Below are 20034 nucleotides of genomic sequence, written 5' to 3'. Positions count from 1 at the left end.
GCTCTTAGTTTTTAGCTAGATGTTTATTTTCCTTCTCTGTGAAAGACAGATTTGTTCAATAAAACCAAGCCTCAAGCCACTTGCTCATATTTTTATCTACACACACACACACACTTTTTCTGTTACCTGTTACTCATGAGAGAGCCAAGAATCATCAAGCTGTCCTCCATGGTAGCAATGGTTTCTGATGTGCTATCACCTCTTAAAAGAAGTTCCCCACGGGTTTTAAAGTTTGCAAAGGTAAATGTTTTGTTGTCCCATTCAGCTATCACTTGTTTTAACTTCTGCTCAATGTCTCTCTCCTTCACAGCACTTATGCAGATATCCTTTTGAATAAATAGGATGTCAAAACAAGCTTTGAATGGTTCAAGTCTCCGCTATACAAATCTAACTTATATTTCCTTTAACACCAGTAAGGCTGGAGAGCAACTATTTATCAAGTGGGAAGACGTACAGACATACAAACCCCGTAGCTAATAATTGGTATACCACATCACAATATGGCAAGCTTTGGGGGGAATAAAAATATAACACAGTGATTACTTTTCATATCATTAATGTTGCAAAGCAAGGCACTCTCCCAAATTAATTCCTGGGCCAAGATGCATGATGTAAAAAAGAGGAGTTGGCACCACAAAATATTTGTGTCATTATTTTATACAGAAAGCTGAAGTGATAGTCCATTTCTCTATTATTTCTTTAGAAATATTCTGTTTTCCTTCTTACTACTGTTACTGATATACTACTTTAGCAGATCGTTTCATTTCATGCATCCATTTCCCTTCCTTCACAATACCTCTATTTCCTCTTTATATCTTAATAGTGGAGCTTCCATTATATTCCTCAGTTTGAATGTCTCACTTTCCACATCAAAGTTGTGCTCAGTGAGATCCATAATCCGCTTCCAGTGTCGAGGCATCATTGCTTTGCTTGACATACGTTCAAGCAATGGGCAACATTCACTGAAGTCTTCAATGGTCTTCTTTAGGTCAGAAAAGGCCTGCCATTCCTTTACACCCCGGGGAAGCTTACAGCATCTATATAAAAATAATGCAAGCTTTTTCAAACAGCTTCAAATATTCTTTCTATTACCCATTTAACCACATAAAACCCATAAAACCATATATGGTTTTAACAGCAGACTGCATAACTTCTAAATTCAGGTTACCTGTATTTTGAAGATTCTGCAGGTAATTCTGCACGTGAGAAAAACTGCTTCCAGTTTATTTCACTGACTAATAGCTGGGCAGACACCTACAGGCTCCCCCTAAGGAGTGTCTGGTGAAAAGCTCAGCTTCTATGAGTGTTGCTGCATAATTCTAATACAAGTTGTCCAAGCGATCTTCAAAAACAATTGAACCATTTTACATCTTGATTTCATCTTTTGGTAAGGCTCATGTTACACACCGCTCTGAGCTCTAGTAAAAACCTGTTCCTCAGAACATGCAGGTTTAATTCTTTGAATCATTTGATTCCTGGTTTGATGAAAAGTTCAGCTTCTACACATGCAATATAGCCCATTTTGTAGGAAAACCATTCAGCAATTCACTAAATCGCCTTACGCATATAGGGTGAATGTTTCTCTCATGAATAATAATACTACAACAAACAAGTGAAATTTCCCTTCATGAACAAAAGAGACAGAAATTTTAACATATATTCCAAACTCATTAAAAAACAAAAAATTAACCAAGAAGTTCTTTAAGGAACAATAATCCTTAACATTTAGAGTCTAAACGTGACTCCTTTGTTTTATGCAGTTGGCAATGGATATATTTTTCTGTTAAAATTCACATTTTTCATGTTTCAATGAACAAATACATGCTCAGAGATGACTATTGGTGCTAACCAAATGTATTTAAGAAGTAAAAAAGTATTTTAGGCATCTTTGCCACAGTAGCAGTTTCTCACCTGTTCTGAAACTCCAGAAGTTCATTGTTAATTTTTCCAGTGTCTAATTCTGACCAAAGAATATCATAGTAGCCACTGACTGTGTCAATGACATTGTTATATAGATTATAGAGTTTCTGTAACAGATTCAGTTGCTTCTTTATTTCAAGCAGCTGAGGATACTGAGTAACAGGCAAACCAAAAAGATCTTCCCCACCAGTACAAGAAATGTATTTCCGAAAGAGATTGTCAAATCTATTCTAAGAAAGAAAAAGAAAAAGATTAAATTAAATAAAAGTAAATAACTAAATAGTCAAGATCTGGCATTACACTTAGAGCTGCATTAGGAATTAAAACCTAGTAAATACTAGAAAGATATACAGGAGATACTAACAATTTACACTGTCAATAATTTTGTCAATAATTTTCATGAGAAAAGTACCTTTTAGTGAGTTCAAAGGCACATATTTAGAAGTTGACAGGGAGGCCATTTACTCCAAGTGGCACAGTCATAGAACAATATATGCTAAGTTTGCACTTGAAAGAGGTGGAGCATGACACGCAAAGCAAATAAAGGTGGATGCAGCAAATTCTACCCCTTTAGGTATACTGTGCAATTCTTTTATTGAAGGGCTGAATTACTACTGTTTAAGCAGCAAAAACCCCAAAATGTTAATGTCAATTGCAATATAACTGAGGAATCGCAGTAGAAAGACAAATGAATAGCACTATGGGAAAAGGAAACCCATTCAAAGTCATTATTACAGGAATAAAAATTAACCATGCTACAAAGAAACATTTCAAGAGGAAAAAAAAATCAGTTTAATCGGAAGTCTTTAATATTATTAAAAAAAAAAAAAAGAAAAAAAAGGAGGAGAGGAGAAGAAGATTGGGCAGAATTGCACTCATGAGGAAAAGACACAGTAATGAACGCTGTAGCCAAATACACTAAACTTGAGAGTAGGCTGTCATCAGGATACTTGAATCTAGTAGTTATTACTCATTATTTCTGCAACCTTTCTCTTAGCTCCTAAAAAAATATACTTTTAACCAGTGTTCCTTGCTAATGCATAGAAAAAAATACCAACTTAGCTTTAATTAAGTTAAAGTTACTGCCCAAACAGTAACCATATGTATCAATGAAAATTAGTTCATCTACTGTGACTCATTCTCAGACTCTTCAGGTGTTAGTTTACTTGGAATAAGTTATGCCAGGGGACATTTAGATTGGATATTAGGAAAAATTTCTTAATCAAAAGTGTTATCAAACATTGGAACAGGCTGCCCAGGGAAGTGGTGGAATTGCTGGAGGTATTTAAAAGACAGGTAGATGTGGTGCTTAGGGACATGGTTCAGCGGTAGTTTTGGCAGTGTTAGGTTGATGGTTGGACTCAATGATTTCAAAGGTCCCTTCCAACCTAGATGATTTTATGATTCTAAGTATTAAGCAATGTCTTAGAATTAAAAGTACCTGAAACATAGTAAGCCTGTCACTGGCTTCATGAGGCTCTAAACCAACCACCATTGGCCCATTCTAAAAAAAAAAAAATTAAATTAACTAGTTAAATTAGAGCGTGAAAATAGACACAACTTATTTCTAAACACCATTTTCTAAATGCTAAATTCAAACATGCAATCCATGCAGCTGCAGGATTACATCCATACATCAGATTACAACTGAACCAAGAGATCACACACTAGAACAAGCACTTAATTTTAAAACAAATAAACAAAACAAAGAGACAATTAATTGCCTTTTTAATACAGAAATTTTCATAATAGTGTAAAAGCTAGGCAATGGTAGCTCCTTTTTCAGGTAAAAATCAGTATTATGTAGAAGATGATACAAGACTGGTTCAGCTTGACTCATTTATATTATACTGAGAAAGAATATAAGAGCTTAAGCCATTTGAACTTGTATCCAACATCAGAAAACATTTCTTACATTCTAACATAATTTCTCATTCATCCAAATCTTCACATTTGCTCATGCTAACTAGCTATTTATCATAAACACTGAATGTCTGAAGTCTTAATCTTTAAGAGCTGATTACCAGCACTGCATAATTTGGTCACATACAAAAAATAATGCAAGCCTGCCCTGCACTGAAACAGAAATACCACATTAACAAGGGTAAAGATATTCTTCAGATAGTAGAGACACATCCCATTAATTAGTCAACTCCACAATCTTTCCATGCTCCCACTGCTCCTCAAAAACTCCTCTAATACAGTACACGACAAATACTTGCCTGGTCATAATCTGAATAGAACTGTGCACAGTCTTCAGCAAAAGTCTTCACAGTGCTAATAAGCTCTCCTCTGAAGTTTGGCTGCAAAGCAATGAGCTCATTCTGCACTTCATTTGCACGGACTAGCAGTTTTTCCCAACTGTAGTGCAAAGTGTCCACCTTCTCTGTCTCTTCCTTGGCCACAAGTAGATCATATTTGTTTAACATAGCATAGGATTCCTGTCAGAAGGTTGTATCAAGATACACAAAATGGTAACTGAAGTTAATTTTACAAATATATGTATGCTAACAATTATAATTTTTAAGAACAGAGAACGATTTGTTAGAAAAAGAAGACCTGTTCCTTTTGCGTAGCAATTATCACAATGTGGCAAACCAATACCAAACTGCAAGAAACATCAAAATTAAAACTAGTTAGTTCCCCTTAACTTCCTTACCTTTCACATAGCATTCTGCTTTCTGATAGATTATTTGCCCTAGTGTAATCTGCCTCTCTAAAAAACTATTTCCAGTTCAACTACTCCTTAAGTCTACAGGATTTCGTTTAATTTTAATGAGAATATTTTTCTCATCCATGTCTTCAGTTATCTGCTATGACCCAAGCTGAATATTATGGGAGGTGAGCCATGAGAAAACCTCTAAGCAGGGGCCTTCAAGTAAGCAAAGCAAACAAATTTCTATTCCATAAAGACCTTTAAGCCCTACTTTGTTTTCAACAAAAAAAGAATTTAAAAACTACATTAAAAGTTACCACAACTAATATGTTGCAACTATTTCAAATGTTATAACTATTCATCATTCTATGATATATTCCTTCTATGATAAGGTGACCCACTTGGTGGACGAGAGAAAAGCTGTGGATGTTATCTACCTGGATTTTTGCAAGGCTTTTGACACCGTTTCCCATAGCATTCTCCTGGAGAAACTGGCTGCTCATGGCCTGGACAGGTATACTCTTCGCTGGGTAAAAAACTGGCTGGATGGCCGTGCCCAGAGAGTGGTGGTAAATGAAGTTAAATCCAGTTGGTGTCCAGACACGAGTGGTGTCCCCCAGGGATCGGTGCTGGGGCCCGTTCTCTTTAATATCTTTATCAATGATCTGGATGAGGGGATCGAATGCACCCTCAGTAAGTTCGCAGACGACACTAAACTAGGGGGGCGTGTTGATCTGCTTGAGGGTAGATTGGCTCTGCAGAGGGATCTGGACAGGCTGGACAGATGGGCTGAGGCCAATGGTATGAGGTTCAACAAGGCCAAGTGTCGGGTCCTGCACTTGGGTCACAACAACCCCATGCAGCGCTACAGACTGGGGGCGGAGTGGCTCGAAAGCTGCCTGGCAGAAAAGGACCTGGGGGTGTTGGTGGACAGCCGGCTGAGCATGAGCCAGCAGTGTGCCCAGGCAGCCAAGAAGGCCAACACCATCCTGGCCTGCATCAGGAATAGTGTGGTGAGCCGGACTAGGGAAGTAATCATCCCCCTGTACTCGGCACTGGTGAGGCCTCACCTCGAGTACTGTGTTCAGTTTTGGGCCCCTCACTACAAGAAGGACATTGAGGTGTTGGAGCGTGTCCAGAGAAGGGCTACAAAGCTGGTGAAGGGTCTGGAGGACAAACCTTATGAGGAACGACTGAGGGATCTGGGGTTGTTTAGCCTGGAGAAGAGGCGGCTGAGGGGAGACCTTATCACCCTCTACAACTACCTGAAAGGAGGTTTTAGAGAGATGGGAGCTGACCTCTTCTCCCTGGCGACAAGTGATAGGACAAGAGGAAACGGGTTCAAGTTATGTCAGGGCAGGTTTAGATTGGATATTAGGAAGCATTTTTTCACTGAAAGGGTTATTAAACATTGGAATAAGCTGCCCAGAGAGGTGGTGGATTCACCATCCCTGGAGGTGTTTAAGAAAAGGGTAGATGAGGTGCTTAGGGACATGGTTTAGAAGTGGTGGTGTTTTTATCAGGGTAGGTTAATGGTTGGACTTGATGATCTTAAAGGTCCCTTCCAACCTCACTGATTCTATGATTCTATGATTCAAAATGAGGAATCTACTTAAAAATCTACTTAATGGTCCTTTGTTTTCTCAAAACACTGATGTACCACCAACATATAAACACTCCCCATACCGAAACCCTTAGTCAAGTTTCACAAAAACACAAATGAAATTCACTTATTGTAAATTAGCATAGCATAAGGTAGCAATGAATCTTGTGGCATAAGAGTTTCATCTGAAAATTTTTGTATAAAGTGGAATTATTTCCATTTTACATTTTCTAGTTTGATCAAATTGCAGAAAAATTGCAAAAAAAATGGAAACATAATTATCTTTCTGCCACCCAACTGTGTGGAAAATACGTCAACCTCTTTCAAAAATATGAAGCATGAATCCTTGTGCCCAGGGACTCAAGGTTCCTGCTTGTGGAATTGGAAGCTTAGGAATCCTTGGCTACCACAGCTTTTGCCTTGTCTCCACATGACATGGCAAAGCAAGATAGGTCTTAGCAGGAACTTCCAAAATGTCACCTCCTAAGAGACCTCATTACCTATGACAATTTCACAGAAGGTTCCAGCTGCCGATATACTTTGCTTTTCACCATAAACTACTTGTCCTATTTTTGCTCCTTCACACAAGCAGGGAGACCCTCACAGTTTCTAAGGCTGATACGTTCCTCCTTAGCTGTATTCTGTGAAATATGGAAGGGCTCCACGCTTATTTCCATTATTTGCACATACGAGTACATACTCGAGGTAATGTACCTCAGCTCAGAGAAAACACAGGTGTGAGACATCTGTCTGACAGCAAATACAGTTTTTGTATCTCCAAAAGAATATTAGATTTGTCTATATTTGACAGATAAGAATTCTGTGTTACGTTACTTTAATTTCTAACAATAAGGACACAGCCCTGACAATAAAATTATGGACAATCTGGAAACACGAACACGCCTTAAGAAAAAAAAAAAAAATTTACTGAATGTCTAGTCAATGGTGCATTTTGCCAAACTATAGTATTCTTAAATCCATACTCCAGTCAGGAAAGCAGAGAAACAGTTACTAACTGTTTTTAATTCTGCCATTGACCAGAAGCCCCTACATTGTCAGATGTTCAATAAATATATTCTGATAAGTGAACTTCTTTAAGGAAGTCAATTGTTTATGTTTATTTCAAGTGACAATATAGCTGATAAAGCAATCACTCTCACAAAATCTGCCTAACATTAACTTTCTCCTCTTCTGTAGGCTAACCTAAAAAAAAAAAAAAAAAAAAAAAGAAAAATCAATGCTTTTGATACTCAGACTTCTTCCATAAAGTACCAAAAGCCTTCTTGCTTTAAATATCTGTATTCTCATCTTCCTCTTACCTAAATCTCTCAATTTCTGTACTAGTCACCAAACCACCTCTTGCCTCATCAAGTTTACATTTGTCCAAATGAGAGTTCCATACATAAAAGGTTTACACTAACACAACAGGTCTGGCACCCAACATTTAACACATCTGAAATCATACCTTTTCAAAGGGCTCTGTTAAGCTTTAACCCAGAAAATAAGTGCTCTGTTGAAACAGTACCCACATATGCAACATTCCTGTTACCTACCTCAATGGGCCCAACTTGAGAGTCTATGGAGATCTGTAGTTCTCTGATCTCTTTTAAAGCTGACATGGCTGTTCTTATATCATCCAGATCCTTGATGCGGCGATTTAGCTTCTTGCCAGTTTCCTCTATAAAAGTGAAAATTGCTTCCATCTCTGTTCGGTACTTCTTATTACAATGACACCCCAGCAAAGTCATCCAGGCTTTGATTTCTGCTCTCAGTGCTAGCTTCAGATCAGCTAAAAACATTTAACAATGAATAGATATTTAGATATTGTAGATATTTTTTAAGATGCACTGTTAATCTTTCTTCAATACGTGTTCTCTTCACTTGCAGTTCTAGTTTTTCAGTCTAACCATCCACATACAGAGAAGATGAAATCACATTGACACCTTTGAGTGGTTTATAGGATTGCTTGCAATTCAGGATTGTTTTCCTCCTAGTTCTCTCAGAATATACCATCTTTCCTCCTGCAAAGATGATGCTGGATGCCACACTTCTCATCTTGTTTGCATATCATTATACACTTTTCTGTCCCACACACCCCTAACAAACGAGCTGTTAGTGTTTTGTTTGCATGCCTTTACAATTAAAACAGGAAACAGCCATTCTCTCTCTTTCTCCTTTCCATCTTTAACCTAGTTCACCCATTCAAAACTAAGCACCATCTCTCCTTCCCACAGGAGTCAGAAAGTACATGTCTAAAGAGAAGTGGAAAGCTTCTCTCTACCAGTATACAGTGCAATAGCTCCCACGCAGATGTATTCAGGCTCTGAATCGATATTCAGCTCCAAGCCTTGGAAATGCAGAATTTCAGATTCAAATTCAGAGAGTAATGGGTTTCCCAGCATTAATTTGTCAATGGTTTCCTCCTTGTCTCTCTGCCATATATGGTGGTAACAATTAAAACTCTCCAAAGCTTCAAGAACTTCCTGAAACACATTAGAGGTTCAAAGAAAGTTTCTAAGCATTATGTGTATAGCATCAATACAATTTCTTAGCATCTGCTCATTAGAATACATTAAGAATTCCATAGTGGAGGAGGTTGCATCACCTCACTAAACAGAAGGCTGCTGGTAAATTTATACTAAAGCAAGTTCCATTAGCAATCACAAACCTTGCCAGGAACTGTATGCTAATCACATTCAATTTGTCACATCAGTTACAGTATTTTCCAATGAAGTGATTCTTCAGTCAATAAAATCCTAGGAAGCAGTGGGAAGTAAAATACTCCTTTAAGAGTAGGATAGAGTACACTTGTTCTTCCCTACCACTTGAAACATGAGTTCCAGGGCCCAACATAACAAGAACAGCAGTAACTCAATTCGTTCTTGGATAACGATGTCATGAGACAACTTTTTTTACATGTATGACATTGGGGGGGGGGCAAATTTAAATTCTAAAGTCAATTCAGGTATCTTTTATTTGAATATCATTTAAGGAGTGTGCAACAGAATTATCTTTCTGGTTCTCAGGAGTTCAGGAAAACGTCAGACAAAGTTAAATCATCATCACTTCAGCTGATTAAAAAAGTAAATCAGAGGTGACTGCTACGAGAGATAATCCACATCATGACTTATGATAAACATAATGCTTGCAGGCATTTAAACCTGGCTAAATGATAAAAGTTTCTAATTACAAAATACTGTGAAAATACCCAGATAACTATCCACCATTATCAACTGCACCTTAGTCTTCAGCACAAGCCTGTATGTCATTGTGCTAGTTATGCCTTAGTACCACTGAAGTTACGAGGCTTTGAGTTGAAAACTTCCACCGGGCAAGGCTTCATTGTAAGGCTGGACTGGCCCCAGGAGGAACTGATGCAGATTTCCCCAAAGAAATAGCAGTTCAATCCCTACAGTTTACTAGAGAGTGCGTGGAATAAGAAAAGGGCAAAGAAATAATGCATATCCCTTAACTATCTCCTAACCTCCAGTAGCAAATCCTATGCAGTATTTACAAATGCCAAGCTGACAGCTAGTTTCCTTCCAAAAACTTTCATAAACTCTTCATAATGGGCCGGGAGTCATGCTGGCTTCATAAGAATTCCTATGTGAATAAAACTGTATTTAACACACTTGTAAATTACTACCAGTTCTATATTAACAACACACAACCATACCTAGAGTTTTTTATGATGTTTTACCAATTGGAGGTATGCTTTTAATCAGACTTAAGTTTTACTTCACATAACATTCAAAACCTCATAAATTTTTGAGCAGAGGACACCTAACCCATGTTACACTTTCAAAGCATATTTTCAAATTTGCAGTCGTGTTTTCCATCCACCATCCTACACTTTTTCATTTATATGTTTAATTCCTGCTTTAAATGCCTACCCTTATTGCCCAAGGATATTAAAAGTAATACGTTAATATCCCTTGGATAGTGATATTAAATTAACATCTCGATTGTCTTACCCTTTTTGTAGAGTTAATAGCAGTGCTGAGTAAAGATACTAATTTAATAATGTCTTTGTTCTCTGAAACAATCTTGAAGTAGTTCTGGCTTTGCACTGGATCAGACAAACTGAGTGATTCCGCATCTGACACACTATCTATAAAGGCAGAGTCAAATACAAAAGCAGTTTTAGGACAGAAATATTGTTTAGGCCAAGCAAATTCCTATAGACCAAAACTAATGACCTATTTTTCAGTAAGCATGCATTTTAAAGTTAATGTTCTTATTAACCAAAAAAGGCAACTAGAAGTCTAGGTGGGCAATATAATTGCCACAAATTCATAAACCTGTCCATTTTAGGAAACCTGCTTCATCTAGGTACTCTGTCAAATTTGGAACAAGTTCCACTCCAATCTTTCAAATATAATCTTTCCTTTTCTCTCACCCCTCCCCAAGGTTTATCCTGTACACTTCACCTAAGTGATTTACTGATATGTCAGCACTGAGCAAATCCATAAATATTTTTATTTTCTGAAATAATGTGAGGTAGACCACAACTGCCAATTTGGAATACAAATTAACATTAAATCCAAGATGATCGTAGCCAGTCCTCAAAAGGTAAAAAAGATAAAAGGAAAGTCCATTAATTTGGAAATACTCACAATATTGAACTTACCATCATTCCTTATTTCATCTCAAGCAAGGGAAACTCTTAGTTTTAAAAGAACAATTTAATTTCTTAACCAGTTCAAGTATTACTTCCCTACGTTTTAGGTGTATAAGAGGGAGCTAACCTAAAAAGGCTCAATGTATTTTTGAAGTACCTCTGGTACAAAGTAGAACAATTAATTTGGTTTGATTGTAAACCATTTCAGACAAGAAAAACTCAGCAACCAAAGATACAATCTTAAATTTCCTTGAATGGATGCCTTCAATAACTTAAATCCACGTCTGATCACAAAACAGATTAAGTTAAAGTTACTTTTAGAAATTTTAGTCTGTTCAATCCTCTACACAATTCTCTCTCCACCAATACTGCAATCTATATAGACGTTTCTATTCAATACCAGGTTTTGTTTACCCTTCTTTACAGAATTTCAGCACAAGTTTTAAGATGCCATTTGAACATGGCAAGTTACAAACCACACTGGCAAATGATGAAAAAAACTTTTGTGTAGTGATAGTGACTATAATTGTTTTCCAAACTCATTCAACATTTCTACTGCGGTGCCCAAGCTGGTACCCTAACAGCTTTTCAAATGCTGCAGGTAGAACCCAAAGCAGTACAACACTCTGAGAAGCACAAAAAATCCCCTTACTCACATCCACACAAGGATAAGTATTTTCAGGCAAGCCTGGTTTCTAACCACAGAGGGAAGCTCTGGCATTGTTATTTCATCCTATTTCTTCTTCAAGGTAGTTTATGAAGTCTTCTCTACTGCTTTCAATGCATTTCATATGCAGTATCCTTTAACACATACTGTATAAGTCACATCTACCTAACGTTCAAATTGAGCAATGTCAGAGTTTATCATTACCGTGGATGTTTTTCTTTCCAGTCTCTTTCATACCATCATCAGAATCACTGTCTCTGCTTTCACACCGCAACACAGCCACTTTTTTCTCTAACATTTTCTTCTAGGAAAGAAATAAAATTTCATTTTCTATTTGCCGCAATCTTGAAACATTAGTTTTGTTTTAAGTAAGGCTGTTAAAGATACAAACCTTGGATATTCTCTCCTTACTCCACTGTCCAACTCCCTTCATTACTTTCAAAATACTATCTACAGCTTTGTTAAGCATCTGCTGTACCTCATCCAAAGAGGGTGTCATGATGATATTAGGGATAGATAGGTTGACACTAGTCCTAATTATAGGATGAGCACTTTTTTTCTGCTCAGAAGCATTGTGATTTTCTAAATGAAAGACAAAAAAAGAAAAGGTGGTTCACATTTTTTTTCAAGACATCAAACTAGCCATTGTAATGATAATAAACCAAAATATATATCCTAGCATTAAGCACTGAGTGTAATTTCTTAAGGAGAAAAAGATTCCCGAGTCATTTACAATGTGTATTGATAAAGTCTACAGCAGCACAAGTGAAACTGTGTCATGATATTTCTCTCAATTAAGCTCCTGTTCAACTTGTTATGTGCAGCTAAACTCTATTTAGCAGAAAATTTTGTTAGCTGGCTCGAACTCCCAGTCAGCATATTAAATTGGGCACAAAATCTCATAATGTTATATGCCTTACATGTTATAGAGACCAAATACAAATGCACTTATTTTTGATTCTTAAAAGTATGTAACAAGAAAACATTTCAAAAGAATGGTCCGTCATAATGAATAAAAAGATCTGAAGGCAATTAGTAAGAGAAAGAGAACACATCTCTTTCTCTATTGTTTTTTTCATCCAGTTTTATGTAAAACCCAAGGTCAAACAGGTAACCGCTTATCAAGTCCAGCTCCAAATATAATATCGAGCTTCAGAACAGTACAATCAGTCCTAAGAGAAACAGCATCACAATGACACATTCCTACTCTCATAGGAAAAACAATTCCTTTGGAAATTTTATCAATTGTCTCTTAACAAGACAGCTTATTCAAACTCCCCTTATTTTCCCCTCTTTTACATATAGTTCTGGGATACTACGTTCACATATTTCTTTTTATAGGCTAAGAAAGCAAAGTACTGCAATATGGCCACCTAAGAAGTTGATCATGGAAGATGCATGAATGCGCTTCCGTATGGTCTCCAGAGTTTTTCGAGTGACTTTCAAAAGGGCGTCAATATTACAATGATTGAAGTAGGAAAGCAGTTCATTGGCTTCTTCCTCTAACATTTCTAAATCCTTTCTCTTCCTCTTTGCTGGAGAAGACAGTCCAGGCCATATCTCACTGGAATTGTGGGAGGAAGTCAAGCTTTTTGCTCTTCTTTCCTCTTCTTTTGCTAAAACATCATAAATCTAGTTAGTTAAATTGACTTAAGGAACTTGAAAAGACAATAAAGCAACACCTCCACAGGTATGTGCAATACAGCTAAATTTTAGAGAAGTGCAGATTATACTCATTTGTTATATGTACCTCAATATAACAGTCCTTTTACTCCTATCCACCTTCTCTACTCAGTACAAACTGGCATGATTATCACCAAAATTTAGATATTTCTTATATTCTTTCTCTAGGAAGTTCAGCAATCAACCAAGGCTTGTAAGTAGCTACTCCTATGGCATTAACATTTCAACGTGCAATTAGACTGATAATATTGACCTATTTTGTAGAACATAGATGATTATTAGATTAACTGTTATCCAGGCAAATTCAAATCAAAGTCTTTAGACATTAGATACTGATTGATACTTCAGTCAGCTCAGCAACAGTATCCCCCAACACATACTATCAGCATGCAGAAGAAATGTAAGCACAGAGCTACAATACAGTCTTTTTACCTGTATTTTCTCCCTTTATTTCACCAGTGGGTACAACTGACTTATCTTCTTTTCTGACCAGTACCTCAGTGTCGAGTAACATGTTAATCAGCTCATGAGCAGCTTCTTCCACCAGTGAGCTTTTTAAATGTAAAGTCCGAGAACCTTTTATACAGAGCTCCTGTTACCAAAGCAAACGTATGTTATCTTCCCAGTTCTCGTGTCTATTTCACCGTCATAGCAGGCTTTATTAACACAAATGTCAAGGCCTCAGATTTGTGAAAAACAAGGTCAACACACAACATAACTTTTACATTGGTTTGTTCCAAACTATTTAGTGTTGGATTCTTTGTTATGCCAAACAAGCCACCATCAATGTCTTTCAAAATTGCTGTGCCTTGTTTCCTAAATCACATGACTCATCCATAGTTAAAATATTATGAATCAAAGTTTATAAAGCCTATAAACTTCCATTAAAGGGCTCCCAAAAGCCAATGTTTCTTAATTATCTTGACTTTCCAGTGTAGACCATGGAAGATTTAACCTTTCTTTTAATCATTGCCATTCTACATTACTTGGCTGTGCCATAAGGAATATTAGCCAATCATATTTCCCATTTATAGCTACATAGGAGATATAGTCTATCAAAAGGTGCATTTATGACTGGAATAAACATGAAAATTATTAACTAGGGGGAGAAGGAGTCAAAGAATGAGATTTAATAAAATTCTGAAATATATTATTGTGCAGTTTTTTTCTGTAATACTTGTGGCAAAATTTATCAAGTATGCTTTAGCTAACTATAATTTTTAACAATTGCCTTTTAACTTTTTCTGCTTTGTTATCTCCTATTTATTTAAGCTTAATCAAACCTGGCTACCTCTGTTTAATTTAAAATCAGTAATTGGAAAAATTCATCCATTAGCAAGATTCAGTCATTTCCAAATTTTAAGACACAATCTTTGATCTTCCTAATGATTCAGTCTAGTTGAGAGAGAAGCCAGATCTGATTTGCAGTATCACAGCAACTACTAAACAAAGTACTCTGGGGTTTTTTTCCACGGTATAACTATTTTTGTTGCAGCAGTTTCTTTAGAAAATTAAAGACACCTGTTTGGTGACAGAACTTATTTCTAGCCCCTTCTAATTAAAAACTACAATAAGCTTACAAATGCTGTTACCATTTTCATTGTACCCATGACTGGAGTTAGCATACCACTTACTCTGCTAACTCAAACTGATTGGCTGTTTTGGTGTTGTGATTGCTATGTAGCTTTCTTGCAGAAGATCAGCATTAAGCAGTATCAATAATCACACGGTGCTGAGAAATTTTTTGTGCTCACTCTCACATATTTTTACTTTAGTGAATACATGTTTTAGTACTAGCCCTATGAGGAAAGCAGCAGCAGAATCAACAACAAAAAAAAATACGGATTGTGAGGCTTATAAAATACCGTTCATTCCATAAAACATTATTTGAAGTTTTACTTTGTATTTAACGAGGAGATCTGTTACAAGGGACAAAAGAGGAAAGGCCAGAAAGTTAAGTACGCTAAGAGAAACAAACCTTTCATTAGTAGTATTTATTGCTACAAGAGGCCAGGGATGGGAATTATCTATATGATCTTCTACAATCTTTTTCAAAGCAAAGTTTATTTCAGAAGAAAACACAAGTTAGATGTTATACCCTAAAATGCCAGAATATCTCACTATTGCCTCATAAAAATCATTCTGTCATTCAATTTTATTACTAGCTTAATCAGCTTTCTAACTGACTAACAACTTACATGCTTGCAGTTAATCCTCTTCAACATAAAAGTATTTTGATGGAGTGAAGGAAGGGACTCTTCCCAGAATACCTTCACCCACATACTTCTGAGTATATTTTGCACATCCCATTACCAACTCAGGAGAGCTTGAGATTAAGAAAAATATTACATCCTCCTACCCAACCATTTCTATCCTATTTGCTCTCCCAGGCAACCAGCGCACTTGTTATGGAGCTATTCACAAGCATCAGATGGGCAATTCCCTTATTTAAAGGTACTAACAAGCAACAATGATAAAAAAGATACTATCACAGAGGAAAAACATTTAAGTTGAATGATACCAAATCATAAAAGAAATATACAGTAGTTGGCTTGACATTAATAAGCTCAGAAAAGAACATCTCGGCTCAGACCTCTTTGCATTTGGCATCTTTGTTCCTTTTTAAGGTTCCAGCCAAGCAACTGGGGATTTCCTTACTTCAGTTTCCCATGCACGCTTCATTAATTCTGCACTGTTTTTACCTCATAAAAAGAGGAAACTACCTCATTTAAAAGTCATTTAACTCTTATTTATTAAAATTCTATCTAACAACCTTAGTCTTTTGGAGAAATTCCTCACAGCTCAGTGGTTCATCTTCTGGCAACTTACAGAGTGGCACTCTACTCATTTCTTGAAGGACAGCATCGATACGAAATTCAACCAAGTCATTCACTCGATCAAGTAATAACTCCAGCCCAGCTTTTGAAGCAAAAAGAAGATTCAAGACAAGCTTAAAAGTTTGAAACAGTAATCTTTGCAGAGTCCTGCTTAAAATTTTACCTCAACGAAATATCATATTCAATTTTATATGAATTCTACTCCTTAACCAGCTTACTTCAAACATCTAAACCTTTATAGCAAGGTTCACCATTCAAATCATAATTACTTTGCATAACATATGCTCATCTAGCATATGCTATGCATATCTTAAAAGATAATAGACAAAACATTATAAATATATATAACATGAGCTTAAAGTATATGCATTTCAAACACAAAGACATTAAAATTCAAATGAGGTCCAGGAATACTTCTCCTCCTATCGCTTGAACTCATTACCACTTGGAGAACCTGCCAGCAACAGAAACTTTTGACAAATGAAATGTCTATCCTTCAAAAAAATGTTAGAAGCCAAATAATAGTTAACGGAAAACAATCACTAGAATTTTCACAGTTTAGTAGCAATTTGCTTTCAATGCTGAAATTGAAGTAGCAGCAAGGTGCCTGTTCCAGACTTAAACTACTTGTATTATTCAAAATTAAATTGAGTGTAATGTCAGGTTAGCATCCAAAATGTATTTTAATTTGCCATTTCAACTAGAGAAAATTCCCACTATAACAACTTACATCATTTCAAAAACAAAATCTATGTTTGATGTAGTAATTAAGCTGAAGCAAAAGGAACTTGGTATCTTCAGAAACAATACACATCTCAGTGCAATCTTGTGATAATCTTTTGACAGACTACAAGCTCATCTGTTTTCTAAATCTGTTGCCCAAGATGTGTTTGCATTAATTTTAAGGAGAATGACGTTAAAAAAATGTTTAATATGAAAAGCTATTGAGCAGTGACAGTGCCAACTCAGTCGAGATATTATTCCCTGAGAACTTGTTTTGTCCATTATTGAAACAAAAGGCAAGATTAGGAAAAGTCTGAAACCTAGGAGCTTTTTAAAAAAGGAGCTATCATTCTTTGAATTCAGAATACACAGGACCTTTTGCACACTGCTTTATGCTTGGTTTAACCCTAACTGCCATCCCATTCGTACTAGTAAAAATTTGACAAATATGTGAGACAAAAAGAAGGTGTTGTTATAAAGCAGAGGTTTCATGAAGTACAGGATAAATAAAAATTCTGATTTATTTCATGTATAAGCTAATTAAGTGTAAATCACATAGGATAGTAAGTTTAATAATATAGCTTGCATTTGTATAGAAAAAAATCACACAGAAGTTAATGGAAGGAGGCAAATGACTTACCTAGCTTGTAAAAAACTGTATTAATATATTTCTCAATATTCAAGGATGTCCAGGTCAGTAACATTAGACCTGGCTGGATAACATCATCTACATTTGCTAACCAAGGAGCCATCAGTTGTTCAATAGGTCGTTGTATCTTCTGTTTAATTCTTTTATATTCTGTCAGCATCATCTGAAATAAACATAGAATTAAGGCATTAGTTAATATACACTGATTTGAACCTCTTCACATACACATACTTATCATAAATTAAGAAAATTCCTCTGGATGTACATCACTGAAATTCTTAAGAAACAATAATAAACTCTTTGGGAAATGTTTTCATTATTTTTGGCAAAGTTCACTATTTGTTGCTCTTCATAACAACACAAGTACTGCTTCACATGGAAATTCATCTGGTTTTGGTTGGATGGAGTTAATATTTTTCATAGTGGCTTACGTGGCGCCATGTTTTAGATTTGTGACCAAAACAGCATTAATAACACACCCACATTTTGGCTATTGCTGAACAGTGCTCATACAGCATTGAGGCCTTTTCTGCTTCTCACACTGCCCCGGCAGTAAGTATGCTGGGGACACACAAGAAGCTGGGAGAAAGCACAGCCGGGACAGCTACCCCAACTGACCAAAGGGATATTCCATACCTACGGCATCATACTCAAAAAGAAAAGCTGGGGGAAGAAGAAGGAAGGGGGACATTCAGAGCTGTGGCATTTCTCTTCCCAAGTAGCCTGGCCTTCCTGGAGATGGCTAAACACCAGCCTGTCAATAAAGTAAATTAATTCTTTACTTTGCTTTGCACGCGCATGCAGATTTTGCTTCCCCTATTAAATTGTTTTTATCTCAACCCACATGTTCTTGCACTTTTAACCTTCGGATTCTCTCCCCCATCCCACTGGGGGGAGTAAGCAAGCAGCTGCCTACCAGGGTTAAACCACAACATAGATAGACAAAGGTTTGCAAATTTAAGGCTCTAAATGGACGCTCCAGGAGACAAAAAGCCCAAGGAATAAAACACATCTAAGCGAACTTTTCAGCAGCTTTATTAGACCAGCCTTACCAGAACTTTAATAGTGTATTTGGTTTCTAGTGCATCTTTAACCTGCTGATCTAGTTTCAAAAGGTTTTGCAAAAAACAATCCTTGCAATAGCTCTATGACTTAATATAACTTCATCTTTCTCATTTCAGAATCAAGTAGCCCTTTGAAGCTGTAGTTTTCTGGACACCTATCTTTGAATCCTCATTCTGAGTCATTAAGAACCTTGTATGTTCATAGGTAGACAAAATGATCCAAAGGATTTAACAGATGAGAGAAAGGGAAGTTTTAACTTCCCTTTTTTTAAACTACGCTACAGACATCTGGGTGAAACACTGGTGCAGGAACCATGCTGCTACTTGCTGGGTGCTCTACACTTTTTAAAGGCATACCACCTGTTCCTCCCTCCCAGCTGTCCTCTCAAAACCAATTGTATCCGATGTTGCCACCATTATCGGATGAGAGCTAAATTGATTATCATTTAGAAAGCAGGCAACAGAGCAAGGCATCTTGTAACCCTCCTTTCCTCCCCATCTCTTTCCCAAGCTCTGCAGAGCTTCCCTAAACCCATGCATCTTTGAAGTGACTTCACAGAAAATACAAAGCCAACAAGTTCTTTTAAAAAGTGCCTCAAGACAGTCATAAAGATAAAAAATACATTTGCCAAGGTTTTCTTTACGCACGATGGCTGATCTTCATTTTTTCTCTTCCATATACATAGAACCTAGACATCTTAATGTACACTACACATACATAAAAGAACTAAAATAAACCCACGTGCAAATTGTTGACAATCTTCTTATACCAGTCTCTCTTCTGTTGAATAATACTTGCAAATGGTGGGATTTCAAGGCACATGTGAGCCATGCAATCTGTTTCTCTGATTAAAGTTAATATTTGAGGGTCAAAATTCACAAATAATTCTCCTGTTTCTGGAGCTTTTACCAAGAGTGATGCCTGAAGTCCTCCTTCAGTTAATTCAATCTGCAGGAAACAAAGTCATCATTCCTGATCAGTCAAGCCAGTACAACAAAATACTTTGTTTTGGACATAAATATCACTTTAGCAGGTACTAAAATCGGGTATTGCCAACAATAAAGATTGATATGGTAGGAATCAAAAATGCAACTTTATTAACACAATCTGCATATACCCACATGCTTAACAATCAAATTAACTGTCCTTTGCCTGGCAGACATTCTTCTGTTGGTTCTTGGATATCACAACCTGCATTCCACAGTCCAACATCAAAAGCAGAGCCATAAACTTTCTTACTTTGAACTTCTTAAACCTGAACTCTCATTTCCTTAAAACTTATTGCATATCCTGCAATAAGGCTGCACACAACCTCCTTGATGGACTAAATTATTCTTGGACAACTTCTTCAGATATCTTTTGAATAAACTTTTCCTCATTTCCCCTTTCACTTGTTTTCTACTATCTAACAGATATACCACGCTCCAGTCTTAATGGAACTCCCAATTATATCCAACCTTTGGGAAACTTTTAAAAAATACTAAAATCTTCATTATAGACATTTTTAATTCTTAAAAGGGAAGCCTAATCACACTATGGGTTTAACTACCTTATTTGAATATTAGAATACCATTTGGACTCCATGTGATGAGAAGGGAGAGTATTCATAA

At 36.5% G+C, this 20034-nt stretch overlaps 1 protein-coding gene across 1 annotated transcript in view; it reads right to left on the bottom strand.

Moving 5' to 3' along the window:
- The window catches only part of DNAH5 (dynein axonemal heavy chain 5), a gene marked incomplete at both ends in the record, with an annotated part of 140940 nt that overhangs the window by 91973 nt on the left and 28933 nt on the right, over positions 1-20034 (bottom strand). The window contains 15 exons of the mRNA XM_082499404.1: positions 127-326; positions 797-1037; positions 1912-2150; positions 3362-3424; positions 4143-4361; positions 7733-7968; positions 8461-8662; positions 10154-10290; positions 11672-11771; positions 11859-12049; positions 12841-13083; positions 13583-13742; positions 15924-16069; positions 17351-17522; positions 19166-19372. Coding sequence (XP_082355530.1) covers positions 127-326; positions 797-1037; positions 1912-2150; positions 3362-3424; positions 4143-4361; positions 7733-7968; positions 8461-8662; positions 10154-10290; positions 11672-11771; positions 11859-12049; positions 12841-13083; positions 13583-13742; positions 15924-16069; positions 17351-17522; positions 19166-19372 — 2756 coding nt within the window. The remainder of the gene's footprint in view (positions 1-126; positions 327-796; positions 1038-1911; positions 2151-3361; positions 3425-4142; positions 4362-7732; positions 7969-8460; positions 8663-10153; positions 10291-11671; positions 11772-11858; positions 12050-12840; positions 13084-13582; positions 13743-15923; positions 16070-17350; positions 17523-19165; positions 19373-20034) is intronic.

The sequence above is a fragment of the Vanellus vanellus genome (assembly GCF_965231255.1).
Source record: "Vanellus vanellus genome assembly, chromosome: 2".
In the NCBI taxonomy this organism is placed as follows: domain Eukaryota; kingdom Metazoa; phylum Chordata; class Aves; order Charadriiformes; family Charadriidae; genus Vanellus; species Vanellus vanellus.
This window is presented reverse-complemented; position numbering and strand designations above follow the sequence as displayed.